The 25,775-nt window shown below is 42.5% G+C and overlaps 1 protein-coding gene across 3 annotated transcripts in view; it reads right to left on the reverse strand.

Annotated features, from left to right (window-relative positions):
* CRHR2 (corticotropin releasing hormone receptor 2) overlaps positions 1–25,775 on the reverse strand; it is a 320,584-nt gene that overhangs the window by 50,782 nt on the left and 244,027 nt on the right. For all 3 annotated transcript variants that reach the window (XM_073582167.1, XM_073582169.1, XM_073582168.1), the window contains one exon: positions 10,542–10,659. In XM_073582167.1, the coding sequence (XP_073438268.1) occupies positions 10,542–10,659 (118 nt within the window). The remainder of the gene's footprint in view (positions 1–10,541; positions 10,660–25,775) is intronic.

Consider the following 25,775-nt stretch of genomic DNA (forward strand, 5'->3'; position numbering starts at 1 on the left):
AAGTTCTAAGCGCAAGGCCGGGGTCCGGTCCCCGAGGTTGTACGGATACTAATGGTCCTGCGCAGACACCGGAGGAATAGAAGTAGTGACCGCTTTATTCCCACACAAGACTTGGGGGCACAACAGCAACTGGATAGTGAGCCGGGACTTAGTAGCAAGGAGTCTCCAAAGCAGGCTACAGCTGTCTGCCATACAAGTAGAGTTCATAGAAACATCTGACAGGAGGAACTCCAGTGTAACTCAGTACTGTGAGTACTTCACTAAAGGCACTAAGAGGGAGACGTTCAGAAAAGGCACATAAGTTGGCGGAGTGTTGGAAAGGAGAACTTCATCTTGCCTGGAAGTTGGCTAAGCTCCTGACCCGGAGGACACGGCACGGATGTGGGCTCTGGTGCCACAACAGACTGTGAGTAAAGCTTTGGAACTACATGCCTCGGTGTCCTCCACTTATTCCTGCCCGGCACTGCTACATCTCCTGCGCCCGACACTACATCATCTAAGTGTCACTTCACCTACTCTGCCCTGGGACTACAGCCCTGCCTGTGGCGGGCTATAACATCATTGCTGCACCACACCATCTGTCCCAGGGGATCTGTCTGCAGCGTCGGCTCAACATCTTCATTGCCGAACACCACAGGTGGCGTCACGACTCATTCATCCATAAACTCTAATCATCATAAGCACAGTGAACATTCCCCCTTTACAATGGGCGCCCAGGGCCACGGGCCGGGTCGCAGCTGCCGCGACATCTTCCATTGAAGCTCATCGGGCCCGGTACCGAGTACCCCACGGCCCTGGGAGGGAGACCCATTTACGTTACCATTAGGGCTTGTGCTACGGTAAAGGTTAGAGCTTGTGCTATGGTTAGGGCTTGTATTATGGTTAAGGTTAGAGTTTGTGTTATGGTTAGGGCTTGTGTTACATTTAGGGCGAGGGCTCGTGCTACAGTTAACGTTAAGGCTTGTATTACGGTTAGGGTGTGGGTTACGGTTAGGGTGAGTACTTGAGCTACGGTTAACGTTAGGGCTTGTGTTATGGTTAGGGCTTGTATTACGGTTAGGGTGTGGGTTACGGTTAGGGTGAGTACTTGAGCTACGGTTAACGTTAGGGCTTGTGTTATGGTTAGGGCTTGTATTACGGTTAGGGCCTGGGTAACGGTTAGGGTGCGTGCTTGTGCTCCGGTTAAGGTTAGGGCTTCTGTTATGATTAGGATTAAGGCTTGGGTTAGGTTTGGGTTAAGGCTATGGCAATAACAAAGTTACATTAAAAAAAAACAATATATAAAACTTTATATTTTTTAAAGTTTAAGTCATATTGATGCAAAAAGCATAAAAAAGGGCAAATTATAATCACATCAGTATTTTCTTAAGATACGTTCCAAGTGTTTGTGTTTAGAGGAGTTACACTAATAACCTGGTGGAAGGGACTCCAAGTCAAAACAGTCTGTGGATTAGGGGCCGCCAAACACTTGCCTGGCCATGGGAGCAGGCAATCCACACTATGCTACTGGATTGAGGTACAAAACAAAGTTAGGCTGGTTTCACATTAGGGTTTTTTGCGCAGCGCATCGTGCGAGTCCATGCGCATACGTCATGCGCACCTATGTGTAACATGGCGTGCACATGGTCTAGCGTTTGCACGCGTTCGTATGCGTTTTGTGCGCATGTGTTTTTTTAAGATATGCGCATAGGCGCGCCAGACGCAACCTGTTGCATTTTTGGATCATCCAATGGCGTCAAAACGCATGCGCATGGAATGCGACAAAATAACGCATTACAGTCTATGGGAACGCAGGCGTGCGCATGGACATGCATACACATACGTTTGAAGAGTTAACATGGCTAGAAACTGGTTAAAACGCATGTGCCTAAAAAACGCAAACGCATGCAAAAACGCTAATGTGAAAGTAGCCTTACCCTTTAAAAAATAAAAACCATACCATTTTCATGGCAAAATGGAGAATCTGGAGTCAGACTACTCTGATAGAGTGAGACCTGGGATGGGGTGAGATATAGTCTAATACATATGAGAGAAGAGTCGTTATGACCACAGATCAACTTTTTAAAGAATCTTAATATTGGGGCATCCCATAAGGAACGTCACGGCATTTTGTAACACTTGCAATTTTTGTTTGCAAACTTTATTGATTTTTTTTTTCCTGCAATCTCTGTACAATGTTGTGCATGGAGTTTTATCACATCGTCCTTGTACAGACGCCAAGGACAAAGCTGTTATATGTTCTCCGGGTCAGGCTTTATATCTGCTATTATCACGTTTATCTATTATCTGCACCTAACAATAGTGTAATGGAAGGCACCAACATTGCCGCCTGTCATTATAGCGGGGACACATCCACACTGATGCGGTGAATGGAGGTGACAAAGGGCGAGATCAAGATGGGAAATAAAGGGCATTTATAAGAAGTGGATTTCTTAGGACTGTGAAGGACGCTCTGAAGGTCACATGAGGGCCCAAAAGAGAAAACGGGACATAGTACATAAAGAATCGATTAACACTGACTGAGCCAAGTACAATGATGACTAATATGGGCTGATTAGTGGGGACACAATATGTATCATGTGCAGGAAGAGACTGTGACCCCATCTATGAAAGCAAGAAAAACAAACAAACGTATTCAGCAGAAACTGAAAACTTCAGAAATGGCAGAACTTTCATCATCAAAATCCGCTGCTTGTTCAGTGTCTGCACAGAACTACCGCTGGTGATAGGACTTCAGGGAAGGGCCACTCAAGTCATGTAATCAGATGTAAGGAAAACAACTCTCCAGCGCAGGAGCTCAAACGCTAAAGAGCATTGTGATGACATGAATGACAGGAGTGCTGAATGATTCAAGGGAGTATAATGCAGGATGGAACTCAGGATCAATAATGTAATGTACACAGTGACTGCACCAGCAGAATAGTGAGTGCAGCTCTGGGGTATAATACAGGATGTAACTCAGGATCAGTAATGTAATGTACGTACACAGTGACTGCACCAGCAGAATAGTGAGTGCAGCTCTGGGGTATAATACAGGATGTAACTCAGGATCAGTAATGTAATGTACACAGTGACTGCACCAGCAGAATAGTGAGTGCAGCTCTGGAGTATAATACAGGATGTAACTCAGGATCAGTAATGTAATGTACACAGTGACTGCACCAGCAGAATAGTGAGTGCAGCTCTGGAGTATAATACAGGATGTAACTCAGGATCAGTAATGTAATGTACACAGTGACTGCACCAGCAGAATAGTGAGTGCAGCTCTGGAGTATAATACAGGATGTAACTCAGGATCAGTAATGTAATGTATGTACACAGTGACTGCACCAGCAGAATAGTGAGTGCAGCTCTGGGGTATAATACAGGATGTAACTCAGGATCAGTAATGTAATGTACGTACACAGTGACTGCACCAGCAGAATAGTGAGTGCAGCTCTGGGGTATAATACAGGATGTAACTCAGGATCAGTAATGTAATGTATGTACACAGTGACTGCACCAGTAGAATAGTGAGTGCAGCTCTGGGGTATAATACAGGATGTAACTCAGGATCAGTAATGTAATGTACACAGTGACTGCACCAGCAGAATAGTGAGTGCAGCTCTGGGGTATAATACAGGATGTAACTCAGGATCAGTAATGTATGTACACAGTGACTGCACCAGCAGAATAGTGAGTGCAGCTCTGGAGTATAATACAGGAGGTAACTCAGGATCAGTAATGTATGTACACAGTGACTGCACCAGCAGAATAGTGAGTGCAGCTCTGGAGTATAATACAGGAGGTAACTCAGGATCAGTAATGTAATGTATGTACACAGTGACTGCACCAGCAGAATAGTGAGTGCAGCTCTGGGGTATAATACAGGATGTCACTCAGGATCAGTAATGTAATGTATGTACACACTGACTGCACCAGCAGAATAGTGAGTGCAACTCTGGAGTATAATGCAGGATGTAACTCAGGATCAGTAATGTATGTTGTGATGGTGTGATATGTTATGTGGATGTCATTTTTTGTATATTCCTATTTTTAACAATTCCAGTCATTTTCATAGTGTTTTTCTTATTACATTGTAAGTCTACAGCCTCACTGTATCTGTCTCTTGATGACCCCCTGTAGTGCATTAATCCCTAAGGCCTTTTGTTCTCCTCCTGGGAGGCAACTTGTTTGACTACCCCTGGACAAGGAAGGGGGTGGGGGGAAGAACGGCAGCTGGACAAGTCAGTTCTGGTAGAGACAAGATGGTGAAAAGGCTGCATTTCAGAGAGAAGGACCCATTTTTATCCTCTGGTGCTAGAGTGTTTTGGAATCTCGTTTCCCTGGACATTTTATCCTGATACTGGACTGCATTCTTATTCTGGACTATCTTATCCTTTGTGTGGTGGACTGAATATGGACCTTTTCGTAATTTTGCCTGAATAAAGGTCTTGGAATTGTTCACTCTTCGCTTGCTCTGTTGATTGTGTGATACCAGAGAAGGACCACGTGACAACTGGTGGCAGCAGTGGGATCAACAGAGCGTCACCCAATGGAGAACCACCCACAGAGTGAGTACAGAAATTGGACTGTATGCAGTTTACAGGAGAGAGCCAGAGACCTGGGCCTGAACTACCAGGGACTGACTAAAGAGGCCTTAATCGATCTACTGGTGGGCGCTAGCCCGGCCACCTCCTCCCAGATGTCTGAAGGACGAGCACTGGAGACAGGGTTCCCCATCCAGAAAAGCCAGTGGTTGGTGTAGTATGAAGAAGAGATGGCGGTTCTGGGCCCCGGAGTCTCCCAGGAGTACAAGGAGGAGGCTGCCCGCCGGGCACAGCGGAGACAGGAAGCAATGGAGCTTGAAAAAGGGAGTAACCCAACAATCCGGGAGCCTGTACGGATCACCCGGACAGAGTTTAAGCCATTTGATGAGGCTTCTGGAGATGTGGAGGGGTTCTTCAAAGACTTTGAGCAGCAGTGTGCTGTGATGGAGGTGCCCCACTCTAGCTGGATGCGTTTGTTAGTGGGGCTCCTGAACGGAAGCTTGGCGGAGGCTTACCGAACCATTGATGCACTGCGGAAGCGGGATTATAACATTGTAAAGCGGACTATCCTGGATTACCATGCTATCACCCCTGACTCATATAGGGCCAAGTTCCGAGACCTCCCATGCACCACGGGGGGATCGTTTAGGATGTATGCACATAAGATGTCCGAGGCATGTCGGAGATGGCTGGAAGCAGAAAATGCCTTTACTGTGGAAGATGTTATACAGGCATTCCTTATAGAACAATTTCTTGCCAAGTGCCCTGCAGAGGTACGGGAATGAGTCCGGGAGCGCACGCCGTGTACTGTGGATAGAGCTGCAGCCCTGGCCGATGAAGCCCTTACTATCCGGCCGCAATGGAGGAGGCTTCTGGACAATGAACCACGGCCTGCTCCCGCGCCCCGTCCCCCTCCAATTATATCTGCCCTTCCACCTAGTCGCAAGCCGATGACAATCACGCCTCACAATCCTAGGCCCCAACAGTTCCGACCACGACCTGGGGGTATCACAGAGAGGAGGTGTTATGGGTGTGGGCAACCTGGACATTTGCAGTCTGGCTGTCCCTCCAAGATTCGGAGGGAGCCCCACGCAGCCCCACCTCGTCCAGTGCATCTTGTACATTCCACCACACCTGAGGAAGAGCTACCACCACCCCCACCAGAGTGGACCACCGACCATGGCACCATAGATACCCCTCCTGGAGTGTACGGACTCCGGCCTCTGTCCTTTAGCTACTCAGAGCAACGGCAACGCCACCTGCAGGATGTCTTTATTGATGGATACAAAGTGTCAGGATTTAGAGACACGGGGGCATTCTTGACTATCGCTGACCCCCGTGTGGTTCGACCCGAGGCAATTTACCAGGGTCCGGGAATTCCCATTGTCCTGGTGGGCGGTGCCCGCAAAAATATACAGCGAGCTTCTGTGCGTTTGGATTATGGTTGTGGAGAAAAAACTGTGTTGGATTGGAGTTATGGGAGGACTTCCTGCAGATATCCTCCTTGGGAACGACATTGGGGAGTTACGGTGCCAATTTGTGGGAGCAGTCACCCGACTACAGGCCCTTCAAGCACTACGTCATCCGGACCCCACCGGGGAGCAACCACCATGAACCGTATCAGAGTCGCTAAGCAATACTTTCGCTGCTACTAGATTGGGAGAGTCTTGGGACAGAGAGGAGTTTAGGAGAGAAATAGAGGGTGACACTACCTTAGCAGCCCTTAGGCGAAAGGCAGAAACTGGGCACATGGGAGATAATGGGGATGGCTTCACTCGAGAAAACGGACTGTATTATCGTGTAACAAAGGGCAGTGACCAGGGCAACCCTGACGCAACGACCAGGCAATTCATTGTCCCTCAGAAGTACAGGGCACAGCTACTTCAACTGGCCCATGACATCCCCTTGGCTGGGCATCAAGGGAGAAAAAGGACTGAAAAGAGACTCACCCAAAGTTTTTACTGGCTGGGCGTCTCGCAGTCGGTAGCCCATTATTGCCGCACCTGTGATGTGTGCCAGCGAATGCGGCATCCAGGAACTCGACATAAGGTACCCCTGCAATCCCTGCCCATAATTGAGGAACCATTTCAACGTGTAGCCGTCGACATCATACGTCCTCTGGCCCACCCCAGCAGGTCAGGGAAAAAATATATCCTGACCGTGGTGGATTATGCCACTAGGTATCCTGAAGCTGTGGCCCTGTCCAGTATTACAGCAGTAAAGGTAGCCGAGGCCCTTGTTACCATCTTTACCCGGGTAGGGTTTCCTAGTGAAATATTGTCGGATCAAGGCACTCAGTTCATGTCAGATCTGGTCCAGTCCCTATGGCATACCTGTGGTGTTTGAGCCATTCGCACCACCCCATACCACCCGCAGACCAAAGGACTATGTGAACGCTTTAATGGAACCCTAAAAAATATGCTGAGGGCTTTTGTTGACGTTGAAAAAGACTGGGAAAAGTACCTGCCACATCTCCTCTTCGCCTATCGGGAGGTTCCCCAAGAGTCCACAGGGTTCTCTCCCTTCGAACTACTGTTTAGCCGGAAGGTCCATGGGCCTCTCACTCTTCTGAAAGAATATTTGGAGGGAGACATCTCAGATACCGGAATGCCCATCGTTCCCTATGTTCTAGAGCTCAGAGACCGTCTCGCCCAGCTAGCTACCTTCGCTAAAGAACATCAGCGAATGGCCCAGTCCAGACAAAAAACCTGGTATGACCGTAATGCCAGGAGCCGGGAATTTATGGAAGGACAGCAAGTGCTCATGATCACTGCTTCCCCTGCCAACAAGCTTCAAGCAGTGTGGGAAGGCCCTTATCAGGTTGTCAAGAAAATTAATGACACTAACTATGTTATTGCCCTGGACTCTAGTGGTCGACGACAGAAAACCGTCCACATTAACATGCTGAAAGACTACCACGACTGATCTCTGCCTGTTCTAGCTGTCTGCCACCCCCCTAGTGATACTGCCGACAACGAGTATCTCCCAGATCTCCTCCAGGTTGCCCAAGCGGGAGGATCACTGGAACAAGTGCCCCTGGGCTCCCATTTATCGGATATACAAAAGGACGATATTGTCGCCGTACTTAGGCCGAGGGCTGCTGCTTTCTCCTCAAAGCCGGGGAAGACTACTCTCACCAGTCACCATGTGGAAACCCCCGGACAACGCCCCATCCAGCAGGCTGCCTACCGGGTTCCAGAGGCTGTTCAAGGCATGATAAAGAACGAACTGGAGGAGATGAAACAACTGGGAGTTATTCAGCCATCTCACAGTTCTTGGGCCTCTCCTGTCGTCCTGGTCCCCAAGAAGGATGGTACAACACGATTCTGCGTTGATTACAGACGACTAAATGATGCCACCAAGAGTGATGCTTATCCCATGCCCAGGATTGATGATCTATTGGATCGTCTGGCCAGTGCCCAATTTGTGACCACGTTAGAGGTACTGGCAGATACCCCTAACGGAGGACGCTCGGGAGCGCTCAGCCTTCATTACTCCATTTGGGCTTTATGAGTTCCTGGGAATGCCCTTTGGGATGAAAACTGCCCCCGCTACTTTCCAGAGACTGGTGGATCGACTGTTACAACAATGTCAGGACTTTGCCTGTGCTTACTTAGACGACATCGCCATTTTTAGCACAACCTGGGAGGAACATCTTAAACACTTGGGCATAGTGCTGGACTGTATCCTTACTGCAGGACTGACCATTCGCCCTGATAAGTGCCAAATAGGGATGGCTGAGGTGCAGTACCTCGGGCATAGAGTAGGGGGTGGGACACTAAGGCCTGAGCCTGCCAAGGTGGAAGCCATTAGCAACTGGTGTAGACCCCAGACTAAAAAGCAGGTACTTGCGTTTTAAGGAACTGCTGGTTACTATCGCAAATTTGTTTCTAATTTCAGCACCTTGGCCAAGCCCCTAACCGACCTGACCCGCAAGAACATGCCTAGGAATGTGACGTGGACGCCGGCATGCGAGGATGCCTTTTCAGCGTTAAAGACTGCCCTCGTCACTGCTCCTGTCTTGGCTGCCCCGGATTATAAGCGCAGGTTCCTCGTGCAGACAGATGCATCCACCTTTGGGATTGGGGCAGTACTTAGCCAAGTGAACGCCGCCGGAGAAGAACATCCTGTTGCTTTTGCCAGTCGGAAACTACTGGATCGGGAAGTTGCCTATGCCACTATTGAAAAGGAGTGCCTTGCCATCGTATGGGCGCTAAAAAAAATTGCAGCCCTACTTGTATGGCAGAGACTTTAGAATTGTTACAGACCACAACCCCCTCACATGGCTGAATCGCGTATCAGGGGACAATGGAAGATTGCTGCGGTGGAGCTTGTCCTTACAACCCTACAGCTTCTCCATCCAATACAAGCGGGGAAGCCAACACCAGAACGCCGATGGACTGTCTCGACAAGAAAAACCATAGGCTCCCCAGGCCGACCTACCCCTGCGACTGTACAAGGAACTATAAATAACTGAGCAATGTGGACTAAAGTGAGCAGGCCAGAGGTCTGTGTAGACCTCATGGCGTGCTCACTTATTATGGGGGGGGAGAGGTTGTGATGGTGTGATATGCTATGTGGATGTCATTTTTTGTATATTCCTATTTTTAACAATTCCAGTTATTTTCATAGTGTTTTTTTTATTACATTGTAAGTCTACAGCCTCACTGTATCTGTCTCTTGATGACCCCCTGTAGTGCATTAATCCCTAAGGCCTTTTGTTCTCCTCCTGGGAGGCAACTTGTTTGACTACCCCTGGACAAGGAAGGGGGTGGGGGGAAGAACGTCAGCTGGACAAGTCAGTTCCGGTAGAGACAAGATGGTGAAAAGGCTGCATTTCAGAGAGAAGGATCCATTTCTTTCCTCTGGTGCTAGAGTGTTTTGGAATCTCGTTTCCCTGGACATTTTATCCTGATACTGGACTGCATTCTTATTCTGGACTATCTTATCCTTTGTGTGGTGGACTGAATATGGACCTTTTCGTATTTTTGCCTGAATAAAGGTCTTGGAATTGTTCACTCTTCGCTTGCTCTGTTGATTGTGTGATACCAGAGAAGGACCCCGTGACATATGTACACAGTGACTGCACCAGCAGAATAGTGAGTACAGCTCTGGGGTATAATACAGGATGTAACTCAGGATCAGTAATGTAATGTGTGTACACAGTGACTGCACCAGCAGAATAGTGAGTGCAGCTCTGGGGTATAATACATGATGTAACTCAGGATCAGTATAGGATCAGTAATGTATGTGCACAGTGACTGCACCAGCAGAATAGTGAGTGCAGCTCTGGGGTATAATACATGATGTAACTCAGGAGCAGTATAGGATCAGTAATGTATGTGCACAGTGACTGCACCAGCAGAATAGTGAGTGCAGCTCTGGGGTATAATACAGGAGGTAACTCAGGATCAGTAATGTAATGTACAGTATGTACACAGTGACTGCACCAGCAGAATAGTGAGTGCAGCTCTGGGGTATAATACAAGAGGTAACTCAGGATCAGTAATGTAATGTATGTACACAGTAACTGCACCAGCAGAATAGCGAGTGCAGCTCTGGGGTATAATACAGGAGGTAACTCAGGATCAGTAATGTAATGTATGTACACAGTGACTGCACCAGTAGAATAGTGAGTGCAGCTCTGGAGTATAATACAGGATGTAACTCAGGATCAGTAATGTAATGTATGTACACAGTGACTGCACCAGCAGAATAGTGAGTGCAGCTCTGGAGTATAATACAGGATGTCACTCAGGATCAGTAATGTAATGTATGTACACAGTGACTGCACCAGCAGAATAGTGAGTGCAGCTCTGGAGTATAATGCAAAATGTAACTCAGGATCAGAATTATAAAATATGTGACATTTGTAATATATTTACAAATACTCTATCATTTCTTGTACTCTGCTCAGTTTCAGAAGAGTTTACAACAATGTTACTTGTTAATACAGTATAGTGTTCTGCTGGAAGTTCTAGTGATAATAATTAGTAGTTTATAATACCATACCTCATTCTTCTCATGGATGTTATGATCGATCATTTGTAGAAGGAACCACATGATGTTCCTTAAGATGAAGGTTGTAATTAAATTCCAATGAATTATATTTCGAAGACATCTAATACTCCTGGGAAGAGAAACATGAAATTCATATACAAATGTGAGGAGCAATTTAAATGGTCACTGCATGGTCTCAGAAGCTTTCAATATAGATATAATGCACTGCAATGCCTTGCACCTGCAATTAAAGTTAAAAAAAGGGAAAGTCGTATAGCGGGACTAAGTAAAACAAAAAGTAAAAAAAATATATATACACATCGTTATATAAAATTACAAAATAATAATAATAAAATATTACACTAATACACATTTTTATGTAAAAAATAAAAATAAACAGTACACATATTTTGTATTGCCGCATCCGGAATAACCTGATCTATAAAAGTGTCACACTAGTTAACCCCTTCAAAAATGTAGCAAACTATGCTTTATAGTCAAACCGCATGAAAAAAGTGGTATAAAACGTGATTAAACAGATAAATATAAATAAAAATGGTATAGCTGAAAATTAAGCGATGCAAAAATAATTATGTTTACTATAAAAGTTTTTATTGTGTAAAAGCACAAAAACATAAAAAATGATATAAATGAGGTATTGCTGTAATCGTACTGACCCGAAGAATAAAGCTGCCTTATCAATTTTACCACATTGTGAATAACATAAAAAAAAATTCCTGAAATGCTGGTTTTTGCTCATTTGGAATAGAAATCGATCAAAAAATGTGATGTACACGAAAATAGTCCTGATGAAAACATCAACTCATCCTACAGAAAACAAGCCATAACATGACTGTATTGGCCGGAATATGGAAAAATGATAGCTATCAAAATATGGCAATGCAAAAACTAGTTTTTGCAAAAAAAAAGTCTTTTAGTGTGTGACAGCAGCCAAACATAAAATCCTGATATAAATCTGGTATCCCTGTAATCGCACCAACCTAAATAATAAAGTCATCTAATCACGTATACTGAACGAGGAACGGCGTAAAAAATATATAAAACCTATTGTGCACGTGCTAATGATTTGTTCATTCGGCTAAAGATCGCAGTAAGGCTCGGCGCACATTTATCCTGCGCTCTGCGCTGAGCGCTTATAACGGGGTTTCCTTGTAAATGTAGGAAAAACGTGATACAGACGGAACCTCTGGCGGAAGATTCCCTATGATGAGGCAGATGGAGACACCGTCTGGCCTATGATCCGGCAATGTCCTTTTTTTTTAGGCGTGCAAAAAAAGCATGGTCCGCCACAGTTTTTTGCATTTCTGAAAAGAACGACACTGCTGAATAGAGGCCACATGGAATCCAGAGTAACTGTGCTGCCTCATTATAGTGAATGGATCCCTCCTGAATCACGTCATTCGGAGATTTAGACTTAAACCTTAAAGTAAGTGCTCAGTGTATAGCGCAGGATAAATGTGATCCTAAACATTATGTAAAATCTTCCCAATAAAAGCTTCAACTCAATCCACTAAAAAACCAAGTCCCCACTTAGGTCTATCACCTGTCTATGGAATTATAGAGGGCTTCCATGTTAATGGTAGTACAAAGGCACTGGAAATGTGAAATGGCTCTTTGCCCCCCAAAATAAATTCAGTGAATTCGGCGCTCCCAAATCCAAATGCCCCCCTCCTCCCTTCTGAGCCCAAGTGTACCTAAACCACATTTAGTGCCCACATGTTTGGTGGGAGTATAATTTCCAAAATGGAAACTATTCTAGGAAAATCTGTGCTCCAGGAGCAAATAGCGCTTCGTCCCTCCCCAGTCTCTCCATATGGCCAAGTAGTACTGTACAGCCACATATGGGGTATTTCTACATTCATTGTGATACATTTTGATGCCATTTTTACCCATTTCTCCCTGTGAAAATGTAAACTCTTAGGCTAAAACAAAAAATTTTGTGGGAAAAATGTAATAATTTGTCAACATGATCACTGCACCCGTAGATTAATTAATTGAGATGTGTAGTTTGTAACTTATGAGGGGAGGTTCTGCTGTTCTGGCACCTCAGGGGCTCTGCCAGTGGGTCATGGCACCCGTAAACAACAAAAGAAAAATCTGCCCAATAATCTGGCGCTCCTTCCCTTCTGAGCTTTGCACTGTGCCTCAAAAGTAGTTTTCAACCACATATGGGGTATTGGCACACTCATGAGAAATTGGACATCAAATTTTGGGGTCCATTTTCTCCTGTTATCCTTATGAAAAAAAAAAATTGTGGGGAAAAATTAGATTTTTTTAAAAATTTTCATGGCTGTAAGTTATAAACTTCTGTGAAGCACATGGGGGTTCAAAGTGCTCACCCTTCCTCTAGATCAGTTCCTTGAGGTGTGTATTTTTCAAAATGGGGTCACTTGTGGGGGGTTTCCACTGTTTAGGGACATCAGTGATCTCAAAATGCGACATGTCATACGCTCTTGATTCCAGCTAATTATGTGTTCAAGAAGTCAAACGGTGCTCCTTCCCTTTCGAGTTCTGCCATGCGCCCAAACAGTAGTTTTCCACCACATATGGGTTATCGTCGATGGGGTATCGTCGTACTCAGGAGAAATTGCACAACAAATTTTTGTGATCTGTTTCTCCTGTTTCTCTTGCGAAAATAAAAAAGTTGATGCTAAAAGATCATTTTTGTGGAAAAAAAATAGATTTTTTATTTTCACGGCTCTACGTTATAAACGTATGTGAAGCACCTGGGGGTTCAAAGTGCTCACCACACAGCCAGGTAAGTTCCTTGATGGGTGTAGTTTTCAAAATTGGGTGAGTTGTGGGGGGTTTCCACTGTTTAGGTACATCAGGGGCTCTCCAAATGCGACATGGCGTCAGCTCTTGATTCCAGCCAATTTTGCATTCAAAAAGTCAAATGGCGATCCTTCCCTTCCGAGTCCTGCCATGCGCCCAAACAGTGGTTTTATTCCACATATGGGATATCGGCATAGTCAGGAGAAATTACACAACAAACACTGGGGTCCATTTTCTCTTAATACCCTTATGAAAATAAAAAAAATTGGGTCTTAAGTAAAATATTTGTGTAGGAAAAGTGAAATGTTTATTTTTTCCTTCCACGTTGCTTCAGTTCCTGTGAAGCACCTGAAAGGTTAATAAACTTTTTGAATGCAGTTTTGAGCACCTCGAGGGGTGCAGTTTTTTGAATGGTGTCATTTTTGGGTATTTTCTGTCATATAGACCCCTCAAAATCTCTTAAAATTTGGTATGGCCGCTAAAAAAAAAAGGTTTTGTAAATTTTGTTGGAAAAATGAGAAATCGCTGGTCAACTTTTAACCCTTATAACTTCTTAGCAAAAAAATTATCTTTAAAAAAAATGTGCTGATGTAAAGATACAGTTGTGGCCAAAAGTATTGACACCCCTGCAATTCTGTCAGATAATACTCAGTTTCTTCCTGAAAATGATTGCAAACACAAATTCTTTGGTATTATCTTCATTTAATTTGTCTTAAATGAAAAAACACAAAAGAGAATGAAGCAAAAAGCAAAACATTGATCATTTCACACAAAACTCCAAAAATGGGCCAGACAAAAGTATTGGCACCCTCAGCCTAATACTTGGTTGCACAACCTTTAGCCAAAATAACTGCGACCAACCACTTCCGTTAACCATCAATGAGTTTCTTACAATGCTCTGCTGGAATTTTAGACCATTCTTCTTTGGCAAACTGCTCCAGGTCCCTGATATTTGAAGGGTGCCTTCTCCAAACTGCCATTTTTAGATCTCTCCACAGGTGTTCTATGGGATTCAGGTCTGGACTCATTGCTGGCCATCTTAGATGTCTCCTGTGCTTTCTCTCAAACCATTTTCTAGTGCTTTTTGAAGTGTGTTTTCGGTCATTTTCCTGCTGGAAGACCCATGACCTCTGAGAGAGACCCAGCTTTCTCACACTGGGCCCTACATTATGCTGCAGAATTTGTTGGTAGTCTTCAGACTTCATAATGCCATGCACACGGTCAAGCAGTCCAGTGCCAGAGGCAGCAAAGCAACCCCAAAACATCAGGGAACCTCCGCCATGTTTGACTGTAGGGACCGTGTTCTTTTCTTTGAATGCCTCTTTTTTTCTCCTGTAAACTCTATGTTGATGCCTTTGCCCAAAAAGCTCTACTTTTGTCTCGTCTGACCAGAGAACATTCTTCCAAAACACTTTAGGCTTTTTCAGGTAAGTTTTGTCAAACTCCAGCCTGGCTTTTTTATGTCTCGGGGTAAGAAGTGGGGTCTTCCTGGGTCTCCTACCATACAGTCCCTTTTCATTCAGACGCCGACGGATAGTACGGGTTGACACTGTTGTACCCTCGGACTGCAGGGCAGCTTGAACTTGTTTGGATGTTAGTCGAGGTTCTTTATCCAACATCCACACAATCTTGCGTTGAAATCTCTTGTCAATTTTTCTTTTCCGTCCACATCTAGGGAGGTTAGCCACAGTGCCATGGGCTTTAAACTTCTTGATGACACTGCGCACAGTAGACACAGGAACATTCAGGTCTTTGGAGATGGACTTGTAGCCTTGAGATTGCTCATGCTTCCTCACAATTTGGTTTCTCAAGTCCTCAGACAGTTCTTTGGTCTTCTTTCTTTTCTCCGTGCTCAATGTGGTACACACAAGGACACAGGACAGAGGTTGAGTCAACTTTAATCCATGTCAACTGGCTGCATGTGTGATTTAGTTATTGCCAACACCTGTTAGGTGCCACAGGTAAGTTACAGGTGCTGCTAATTACACAAATTAGAGAAGCATCACAGGATTTTTCGGACAGTGCCAATACTTTTGTCCACCCTCTTTTTTATGTTTGGTGTGGAATTATATCCAATTTGGCTTTAGGACAATTATTTTTGTGTTTTTTCATTTAAGACAAATTAAATGAAGATAATAATAACAAAGAATTTGTGTTTGCAATCATTTTCAGGAAGAAACTGAGTATTATCTGACAGAATTGCAGGGGTGTCAATACTTTTGCTCACAACTGTATGTGGGAAATGCTATTTATTAACTATTTTGTGTAATTTAACTATCTGATTTAAGGGCATACAAATTCAAAGTTTGAAAATTGTGAAATTTTCATAATTTTTGCCCAATTTCCGATTTTCCCACAAATAAACGGAAGTCATATCGAAAAAACTTTTACCACTATCATGAAGGACTATATGTCACAAAATAAAAATCTCAGGATCACCAGGATCCGTTCAAGTGTTCCAGAGTTATTACCACACAAAGAGACAGTGGTCATATTTAGAAAATGGGGACGGGTCATTAACCTAGAAAGTGGCTCAGTCCTTAAGGGGCTGAAAACTGCATTTTGTGTTTACTTGTGTTATCTTTGTCTAATATTTAAAACTTGTTTGGAGATCTGAAACAATTAAGTGTGACAAACATGGAACAAAACAGGAAATCAGGAAGAGGGCAAACACTTAATCACACAACTGTATATTTTATACATAGGGGCAGTATTATAGTAGTTATATTCTTGTACATAGGAGCAGTATTATAGTAGTTATATTCTTGTACATAGGGGCAGTATTATAGTAGTTATATTCTTGTACATGGGAGCAGTGTTATAGTAGTTATATTCTTGTACATAGGAGCAGTATTATAGTAGTTATATTCTTGTACATAGGAGCAGTATTATAGTAGTTATATTCTTGTACATAGAGAGCAGTGTTATAGTAGTTACATTCTTGTACATAGGGAGCAGTGTTATAGTAGTTATATTCTTGTATATAGGGGCAGTATTATAGTAGTTATATACTTGTACATAGGGAGCAGTATTATAGTAGTTATATTCTTGTACATGGGAGCATTATTATAGTAGTTATATTCTTGTACATAGGAGCAGTATTATAGTAGTTATATACTTGTACATAGGGAGCAGTGTTATAGTAGTTATATTCTTGTATATAGGGGCAGTATTATAGTAGTTATATTCTTGTACATAGGGAGCAGTGTTATAGTAGTTACATTCTTGTACATAGGGAGCAGTGTTATAGTAGTTATATTCTTGTACATAGGGGCAGTATTATAGTAGTTATATTCTTGTACATAGGGAGCAGTATTATAGTAGTTATATTCTTGTACATGGGAGCATTATTATAGTAGTTATATTCTTGTATATAGGGGCAGTATTATAGTAGTTATATTCTTGTACATAGGGAGCAGTATTATAGTAGTTATATTCTTGTATATAGGGGCAGTATTATAGTAGTTATATTCTTGTACATAGGGAGCAGTATTATAGTAGTTATATTCTTGTACATGGGAGCATTATTATAGTAGTTATATTCTTGTACATAGGAGCAGTATTATAGTAGTTATATACTTGTACATAGGGAGCAGTGTTATAGTAGTTATATTCTTGTATATAGGGGTAGTATTATAGTAGTTATATTCTTGTACATAGGGAGCAGTGTTATAGTAGTTATATTCTTGTATATAGGGGCAGTATTATAGTAGTTATATTCTTGTACATAGGAGCAGTATTATAGTAGTTATATTCTTGTACATAGGGGCAGTATTATAGTAGTTATATTCTTGTATATAGGGGGTAGTATTATAGTAGTTATATTCTTGTACAGAGGGGCAGTATTATAGTAGTTATATTCTTGTACATAGGAGTAGTATTATAGTAGTAGTTATATTCTTGTACATAGGGGGCAGTATTATAGTAGTTATATTCTTGTACATAGTGAGCAGTATTATAGTTGTTATATTCTTGTACATAGGAGCAGTATTATAGTAGTTATATTCTTGTACATAGGAGTAGTATTATAGTAGTTATATTCTTGTACATAGGGGGCAGTATTATAGTTATTATATTCTTGTACATAGGAGCAGTATTATAGGAGTTTTATTCTTGTACATAGGGGGCAGTATTATAGAAGCTATATTCTTGTACATAGGAGCAGTATTATAGTAGTTATATTCTTGTACATAGTGAGCAGTATTATAGTTGTTATATTGTTGTACATAGGAGCAGTATTATAGTAGTTATATTCTTGTACATAGGAGTAGTATTATAGTTATTATATTCTTGTACATAGGGGCAGTATTATAGTAGTTATATTCTTGTACATAGGGGGCAGTATTATAGTAGTTATATTCTTGTACATAGTGAGCAGTATTATAGTTGTTATATTCTTGTACATAGGAGCAGTATTATAGTAGTTATATTCTTGTATATAGGGGCAGTATTATAGTAGTTATATTCTTGTACATAGGGGCAGTATTATAGTAATTATATTCTTGTACATAGGAGCAGTATTATAGAAGTTTTATTCTTGTACATAGGGGCAGTATTATAGAAGTTATATTCTTGTACATAGGGGCAGTATTATAGTAGTTATATTCTTGTACATAGGGAGCAGTATTATAGTAGTTATATTCTTGTACATAGGAGCAGTATTATAGTAGTTATATTCTTGTATATAGGGGGCAGTATTATAGTAGTTATATTCTTGTACAGAGGGGCAGTATTATAGTAGTTATATTCTTGTACATAGGAGTAGTATTATAGTAGTAGTTATATTCTTGTACATAGGGGGCAGTATTATAGTAGTTATATTCTTGTACATAGTGAGCAGTATTATAGTTGTTATATTCTTGTACATAGGAGCAGTATTATAGTAGTTATATTCTTGTACATAGGAGTAGTATTATAGTAGTTATATTCTTGTACATAGGGGGCAGTATTATAGTTATTATATTCTTGTACATAGGAGCAGTATTATAGTAGTTTTATTCTTGTACATAGGGGGCAGTATTATAGTAGCTATATTCTTGTACATAGGAGCAGTATTATAGTAGTTATATTCTTGTACATAGTGAGCAGTATTATAGTTGTTATATTCTTGTACATAGGAGCAGTATTATAGTAGTTATATTCTTGTACATAGGGGGCAGTATTATAGTTATTATATTCTTGTACATAGGAGCAGTATTATAGTAGTTTTATTCTTGTACATAGGGGGCAGTATTATAGTAGCTATATTCTTGTACATAGGAGCAGTATTATAGTAGTTATATTCTTGTACATAGTGAGCAGTATTATAGTTGTTATATTCTTGTACATAGGAGCAGTATTATAGTAGTTATATTCTTGTACATAGGAGTAGTATTATAGTTATTATATTCTTGTACATAGGGGCAGTATTATAGTAGTTATATTCTTGTACATAGGGGGCAGTATTATAGTAGTTATATTCTTGTACATAGTGAGCAGTATTATAGTTGTTATATTCTTGTACATAGGAGCAGTATTATAGTAGTTATATTCTTGTATATAGGGGGCAGTATTATAGTAGTTATATTCTTGTGCATAGGGGCAGTATTATAGTAATTATATTCTTGTACATAGGAGCAGTATTATAGAAGTTTTATTCTTGTACATAGGGGCAGTATTATAGTAGTTATATTCTTGTACATAGGGGCAGTATTATAGTAGTTATATTCTTGTACATAGGAGCAGTATTATAGTAGTTATATTCTTGTACATAGGGGCAGTATTATAGTAGTTATATTCTTGTACATAGGGGCAGTATTATAGTAGTTATATTCTTGTACATAGGGAGCAGTATTATAGTAGTTATATTCTTGTACATAGGAGCAGTATTATAGTAGTTATATTCTTGTATATAGGGGGCAATTTTTATTGTAAAAACCAAACAAATCCAAATAACATTCCTCCAATAATACAAAACTGAATTCACTAGGATTGTACATACATTCATTACATATCCAGGTTATACATATCAAATTAACTTAGAGTCCATACTCGTAGTTTGAGGAGAGAAAAAAAAAAACAAAAAAAAACAAAAAAAAAACACTTTGCAAACAGAGCTCATCATGTTCCTACCCAGTGACTCATCCTTCTCTATCTTAACATTTCCTAATTTCTCCTAATGATTTTCCCTATCTGAGTTTGGACATTATCTGGTTGACAGCGTCACAGATCTGAGTCGGAGTTATTCTGTTCACCACCGGTCTCTATCTCAGACTCTTCTCGAGTGCCCTCAGGTAAGGGCTTCCGCTTTGGCGGAGGACAGTCCTCTATGTCCCTATCACACTCTGCGTCAATTCTTTTAAGGTCATCTTCAAAATCGCCGTCAGACTCAGACAGAACATCAAACCTGTTAGATACGACCATTACACCTGCAGAGCTCTGGAATTTCTTCCCGGCTCCTTGGCCAGTGTCATACCCCTCAGGTTTACGGGAGGCCTTGTCCTTTTTCTTCCTTTTCTGATTATTGCTATACTCTTCAGACACAGATGGTAGCACTGAAGTAATGCCTTCCTGTGACCGCTGCCCCTGAGGTACAACCTCCATACTCCCCTGTTCTCTCTCTGAACCCTGCTGCTCTGGTGTTAGCTGAGTAGACCCCTGGTGGACCTCTGGTCTGGTCAGTATTTCTCCTGACAGTAAAGCTGCCTCCTCCAGAATCTCTGCCCCTGCCACCAAGTCCTCGTCAGGAAAGTCCTTACAGATATTGTGCCAGGCGTCTGGACAGTCCCTGTGAGGGTGACCGATCTTCCCACAGAGGTTGCATCTGATGTTCTGGCAGTCTGCAGCTAGATGGCCGACCTCCCCACACAGGCTGCACTTCACCACAGTACAGGTATTTGCCAGGTGACCTGCCTTGCCACATTTAAAGCACTTACGAGGCTGCCCAGGATAGAAACACACATCCTCTCCCTCCCAATAAAGAAGGAGTTGGGTAAGTGGGCAGTGATGTTATTGCACTGGCGCAGCTTCACCAAAACCCGCCACCCTCCCGTCCAGATCCCATCACTGTCTCTGCTTTTGGTGAGGTCAGAGACCAGGTCACAATGCCTCCGGAGCCACACCACAATGTCCTGCGGGGGAACAGACTCATTCCAGAAGATGACACTTACAGTGACAGTATCTGGCTTAGAGATAGGAATAAAGCTGAACTTACTCCAGCCCTCCGAGTCTCTAAACTTGGGGAAACTAGACCAGAATCTGTCCAGGTCAGACATGAGCTTAAAGCTGACATCATAGCCCTGCCTGTCTGGAAGATTAATCACTGCCAGGATGCTGACTGGCACAAACCCCATCTGGTGGCACAAGAGCTCCCTGATGACAAACCTCCTGTCTGGCAGATCCTCCTTGGCACCTCTGTGCCGGAAACGCACCACGTTTCTCCGTTTAAACGCCTGGCCTGTATAGTTGGTACCAGAGGTAAAGGACGGAGCACCACGACTCCAGGCATTACTGGGGGGACCGTGCGGGGTCACATTGGGTTGACTGACGGGGTGAAGATCTGCAGCAGGAGGGGCAGCCACACCTTGTGTGCTTGAAATTAAAGGGGGGAAATCACAGACATTATCATGCACATTGTTATCATCAGCATCAATGTCATTATCAGACTGTGCAGCGTCCACCAAATATACTGTGCTCCCCCAAGCCCCCAGCCCCCCAGATACAGCGCGGTTATCCCCAGCATCAGAGCCCTGCTGGGCACCATCAGTAATGACCGGCACATGTCCACTTCCCAACTGTTGTGCTTGGCATTCTGAGACTTGTAGTCCCTCTGCTGGAAAGTGCAGTCCATGCTGCTGCTTGGAATCTTCTGCAGGCTGCTGTGCTGGGCATTCTGAGACTTGTGGTACACCTGCTGGAATCTGCATAACATGCTGCTGCTTGGGGTCTGCCGCAGGCTGCTGCGGCTGCAGCATTTGACCCTTTTGGAAGCAGAAACTTGCAGGCTGCAGCACTGGCCGCACCGGCTTCTGGGGCCCACCTGGGACAATGTCTGAGCTGGAACCTGCAGAGTCCTGCTTGTGTGACATAAACAGTTCCTGGTTCCTATAAGTCTCTGCCAGGGGCCCCATCTTCTCTAGGACACAGTCCATGTCCGTCACCACTTTTGCCAGCTGTATACCAAGCATGTTCAGAGTCTGATCACAAAAGGTGTGATCTCCACCAGGATTAGCAGCCTTTACATTATAGCCCATTTCTATTTGCTTCTGCAGCAAGTCTTTGTGCTGCTGTAACTCACCGAGCCTCTTGACCAGTCCTGGGATCTCCTCTGCGACCTGAAGCTCAGGTGCACATGGCGTCTCCTCCTGGGATCCTGCTTTCAGCAATGTCCCTGGATGCTTGAAACCAGACGTCTCCTTAACTTTCACCACCGCTGGTTTCGTGGCTCCAGGCTCCACAGCACTTTTACTGCTGCTACCTGACTGCGACCTTGTGCGCCCAGAGCTCGCCATGCTGGCCACCACATGCTTCTGCTGCAGGTTCTCCTGGAGCGTCTGTCTCTCCAGTGAGGTTCTCCTCTGCCTGCTGGGAGTCAGCTGCACACCTGAAGTTGGTGATGGCACCTCCTGAGCTGCAGGCTGCTTTCCTCCATTCAGCTTCTCACCAATAGATTTCTTCTGGATTTCTCCTAGTTGTCCTTCACTCTGCTGGCCTTGGCTGGCCGAATGCTTAACTGGAACTTTCTTACCCACAGCCATGGCTTTTCCTTGTTCCGTTACTTTTTGCACTTTCACAGCTTCATCTTTCTTGCTGCTGGTGCTGCTACTTCCATTCTGAGCTTTCTTTCCATCAGAAACAACTTTGGGACTTGCATCCGCCTTAGACACAACTTGAGCGTTACTTCCAAGTGTAGGCCTGGAAGCCTGGGCCTTGCTTGGGGAGTTACCCCGCCCAGGGTGGCCTCCCCCTGGGCTTGCTCCAGACATCAGGAGAGCTACAAACACACAACCTCACAGCTAGGAGGCAGTATTATAGTAGTTATATTCTTGTACATAGGAGCAGTATTATAGTAGTTATATTCTTGTATATAGGGGGCAGTATTATAGTAGTTATATTCTTGTACATAGGAGCAGTATTATAGTAGTTATATTCTTGTACAGAGGGGCAGTATTATAGTAGTTATATTCTTGTACATAGGAGTAGTATTATAGTAGTTATATTCTTGTACATAGGAGTAGTATTATAGTAGTAGTTATATTCTTGTATATAGGGGGCAGTATTATAGTAGTTATATTCTTGTACATAGGAGCAGTATTATAGTAGTTATATTCTTGTACATAGGAGTAGTATTATAGTAGTTTTATTCTTGTACATAGGGGGCAGTATTATAGTTATTATATTCTTGTACATAGGAGCAGTATTATAGTAGTTTTATTCTTGTACATAGGGGGCAGTATTATAGGAGCTATATTCTTGTACATAGGAGCAGTATTATAGTAGTTATATTCTTGTACATAGTGAGCAGTATTATAGTTGTTATATTCTTGTACATAGGAGCAGTATTATAGTAGTTATATTCTTGTACATAGGAGTAGTATTATAGTTATTATATTCTTGTACATAGGGGCAGTATTATAGTAGTTATATTCTTGTACATAGGGGGCAGTATTATAGTAGTTATATTCTTGTACATAGGAGCAGTATTATAGTAGTTATATTCTTGTACATAGTGAGCAGTATTATAGTTGTTATATTCTTGTACATAGGAGCAGTATTATAGTAGTTATATTCTTGTATATAGGGGGCAGTATTATAGTAGTTATATTCTTGTACATAGGAGCAGTATTATAGAAGTTTTATTCTTGTACATAGGGGCAGTATTATAGTAGTTATATTCTTGTACATAGGGGCAGTATTATAGTAGTTATATTCTTGTACATAGGGAGCAGTATTATAGTAGTTATATTCTTGTATATAGGGGGCAGTATTATAGTAGTTATATTCTTGTACATAGGGGCAGTATTATAGTAGTTATATTCTTGTACATGGGGCAGTATTATAGTAGTTATATTCTTGTACATAGGAGCAGTATTATAGTAGTTATATTCTTGTATATAGGGGGCAGTATTATAGAAGTTTTATTCTTGTACATAGGAGCAGTATTATAGTAGTTATATTCTTGTACATAGGGGCAGTATTATAGTAGTTATATTCTTGTACATAGGAGCAGTATTATAGTAGTTATATTCTTGTATATAGGGGGCAGTATTATAGTAGTTATATTCTTGTACATAGGGGCAGTATTATAGTAGTTATATTCTTGTACATGGGGGCAGTATTATAGTAGTTATATTCTTGTACATAGGGGCAGTATTATAGTAGTTATATTCTTGTACATAGGAGCAGTATTATAGTAGTTATATTCTTGTACATAGGAGCAGTATTATAGTAGTTATATTCTTGTACATAGGGGCAGTATTATAGTAGTTATATTCTTGTACATAGGAGCAGTATTATAGTAGTTATATTCTTCAATAAGAACATTCTTTATATTTATGGAGTTATAAAAATGTATAGAGAACATTTCCATCCTACGTATTTTCTTTTTTCTGCAGTTTGTTCTGCTTGAATCTGACAATTTTTTTCTCTAGTTTTTTAGTTTTCCACATTTTCCTGACATCACAAGTCTATTTGATGATTTTGATCCTTGCAGTCAGGCATCCTGTACTGCACTGATGTATTACACTGTTCTGTTAGTTACTTTTCTGTGTATTTTTTGTGTTTCTTTTGAGATAAAAGAGATTGAAAAATACATTTGATCTTTGCTTGTGAGTCGTTATTTCTGACACTTTTTGCACGTTCTCTTGTACTTTACTATGTGCCAAAGAGGTCATCATTAAAGAAAAGTTTACTAGCAAAATTGTGAGAGCAACAGGCAAAACACATTGAAAATAACTTCGCTCATAGTATTGCTATATGTACAGCTGTGTTCAAAAGTTTACATACCCCAGCAGCATTTTTGCTTTCTTGTCCTTTTTTCAGAGAATATGAATGATAACACCAAAACTTTTTCTCCACTCATGGTTAGTGGTTGGGTGAAACTGCTGTGTTTTCTCTTTTTAAATCATAATGACAACCCAAAACATCCAAATGACCCTGTTCAAAAGTTCACATACCCTGGTGATTTTGGCCTGATCACATGCACAGAAGTTGACACAAATGGGTTTGAATGGCTACTAAGGGTCCTGTTACATTTAGCGATGCACCAGCAATCCCGACAACAATACGACCCGGTCAGGATCGCTGGTACATCGCTAAATCGTCGCTAGTGAGCTGCCAAACAGGCAGATCTCACCAGCGACGCAGCAGCGATAAGCGAGCCGTCGGCTGTCGCTCTTACCTGTCACACCGCAGTGATGATGACGACTTTCGCCTGCGTCCATGCGTCGCTAGTCGGCGCCGGTGGGACGCCAACAAGGAAAAAATGGCCCAGGACATTCGAGCGCGATCAGCGATATCCAGCGGGGGGCCGGTCGCAGGTACGTGTCAGATGTAGCAAGATCGCTAGCGATATCGCTGTTGCGTAACAAAATCGGTGACGCTTTAGTGATATCGCTAGCGATCTCACTATGTGAGAAGGGGGCTTTAAGGCAACATCCTCACCTGTGAACTGTCTGCTTGTAATCAGTGTGTGTGCATAAAAGCTGAGTGAGTTTCTGGGATCCAGACAGACTCCTGCATCTTTCATCCAGTCTTGACATTTCTGGATTGTGAGTCATGGGGAAAGCAAAAGAATTGTCAACGGATCTACGGGAAAAGGTAGTTGAACTGTATAAAACTGGAAATGGATACAAAAAGATATCCAAGGAATTAATAATGCCAGTCAGCAGCATTCAAGCTGTGATTAACAAATGGAAAATCAGGGTCTCTGTAAAAACAAAACCACGGTCAGGTAGACCAGAAAAAATGTCATCCACAACTGCCAGGAAAATTGTTTGGGACGGAAAGAAAAACCCACAAATAACATCAGCTGAAATACTGGACTCTCTGAAAACTAGTAGCGTGGCTGTTTCAATATGCACAATAAGGAGGCACTTGAAGAAAGATGGGCTGCATGGTCGAGTCGCCAGAAGAAAGCCATTACTGCACAAATGCCGCAAAGTATATTGCCTACAATGCGCAAAACAGCACAAAGACAAGCCTCAAAACTTCTGGAACAAGGTAATTTGGAGTGATGAAACCAAAATTGAACATTTTGGCCACAACCACAAACATTACATTTGGAGAGAGGTCAACAACGCCTATGACGAAAGAAACACCATTCCTACTGTAAAGCACGGAGGTGGATCACTGATGTTTTGGGGATGTGTGAGCTAGAAAGGCACAGAAAACTTGGTCGAAGTTGAAGGCAAGATGAATGCAGCACGTTATCAGCAAATGCTGGAGGCAAATTTGCAATCATCAGGGGACATA

This window comes from Dendrobates tinctorius, unplaced genomic scaffold (assembly GCF_039654945.1).
Source record: "Dendrobates tinctorius isolate UK_male_01 unplaced genomic scaffold, ASM3965494v1 ptg000070l, whole genome shotgun sequence".
Classification (NCBI taxonomy): Eukaryota; Metazoa; Chordata; class Amphibia; order Anura; family Dendrobatidae; genus Dendrobates; species Dendrobates tinctorius.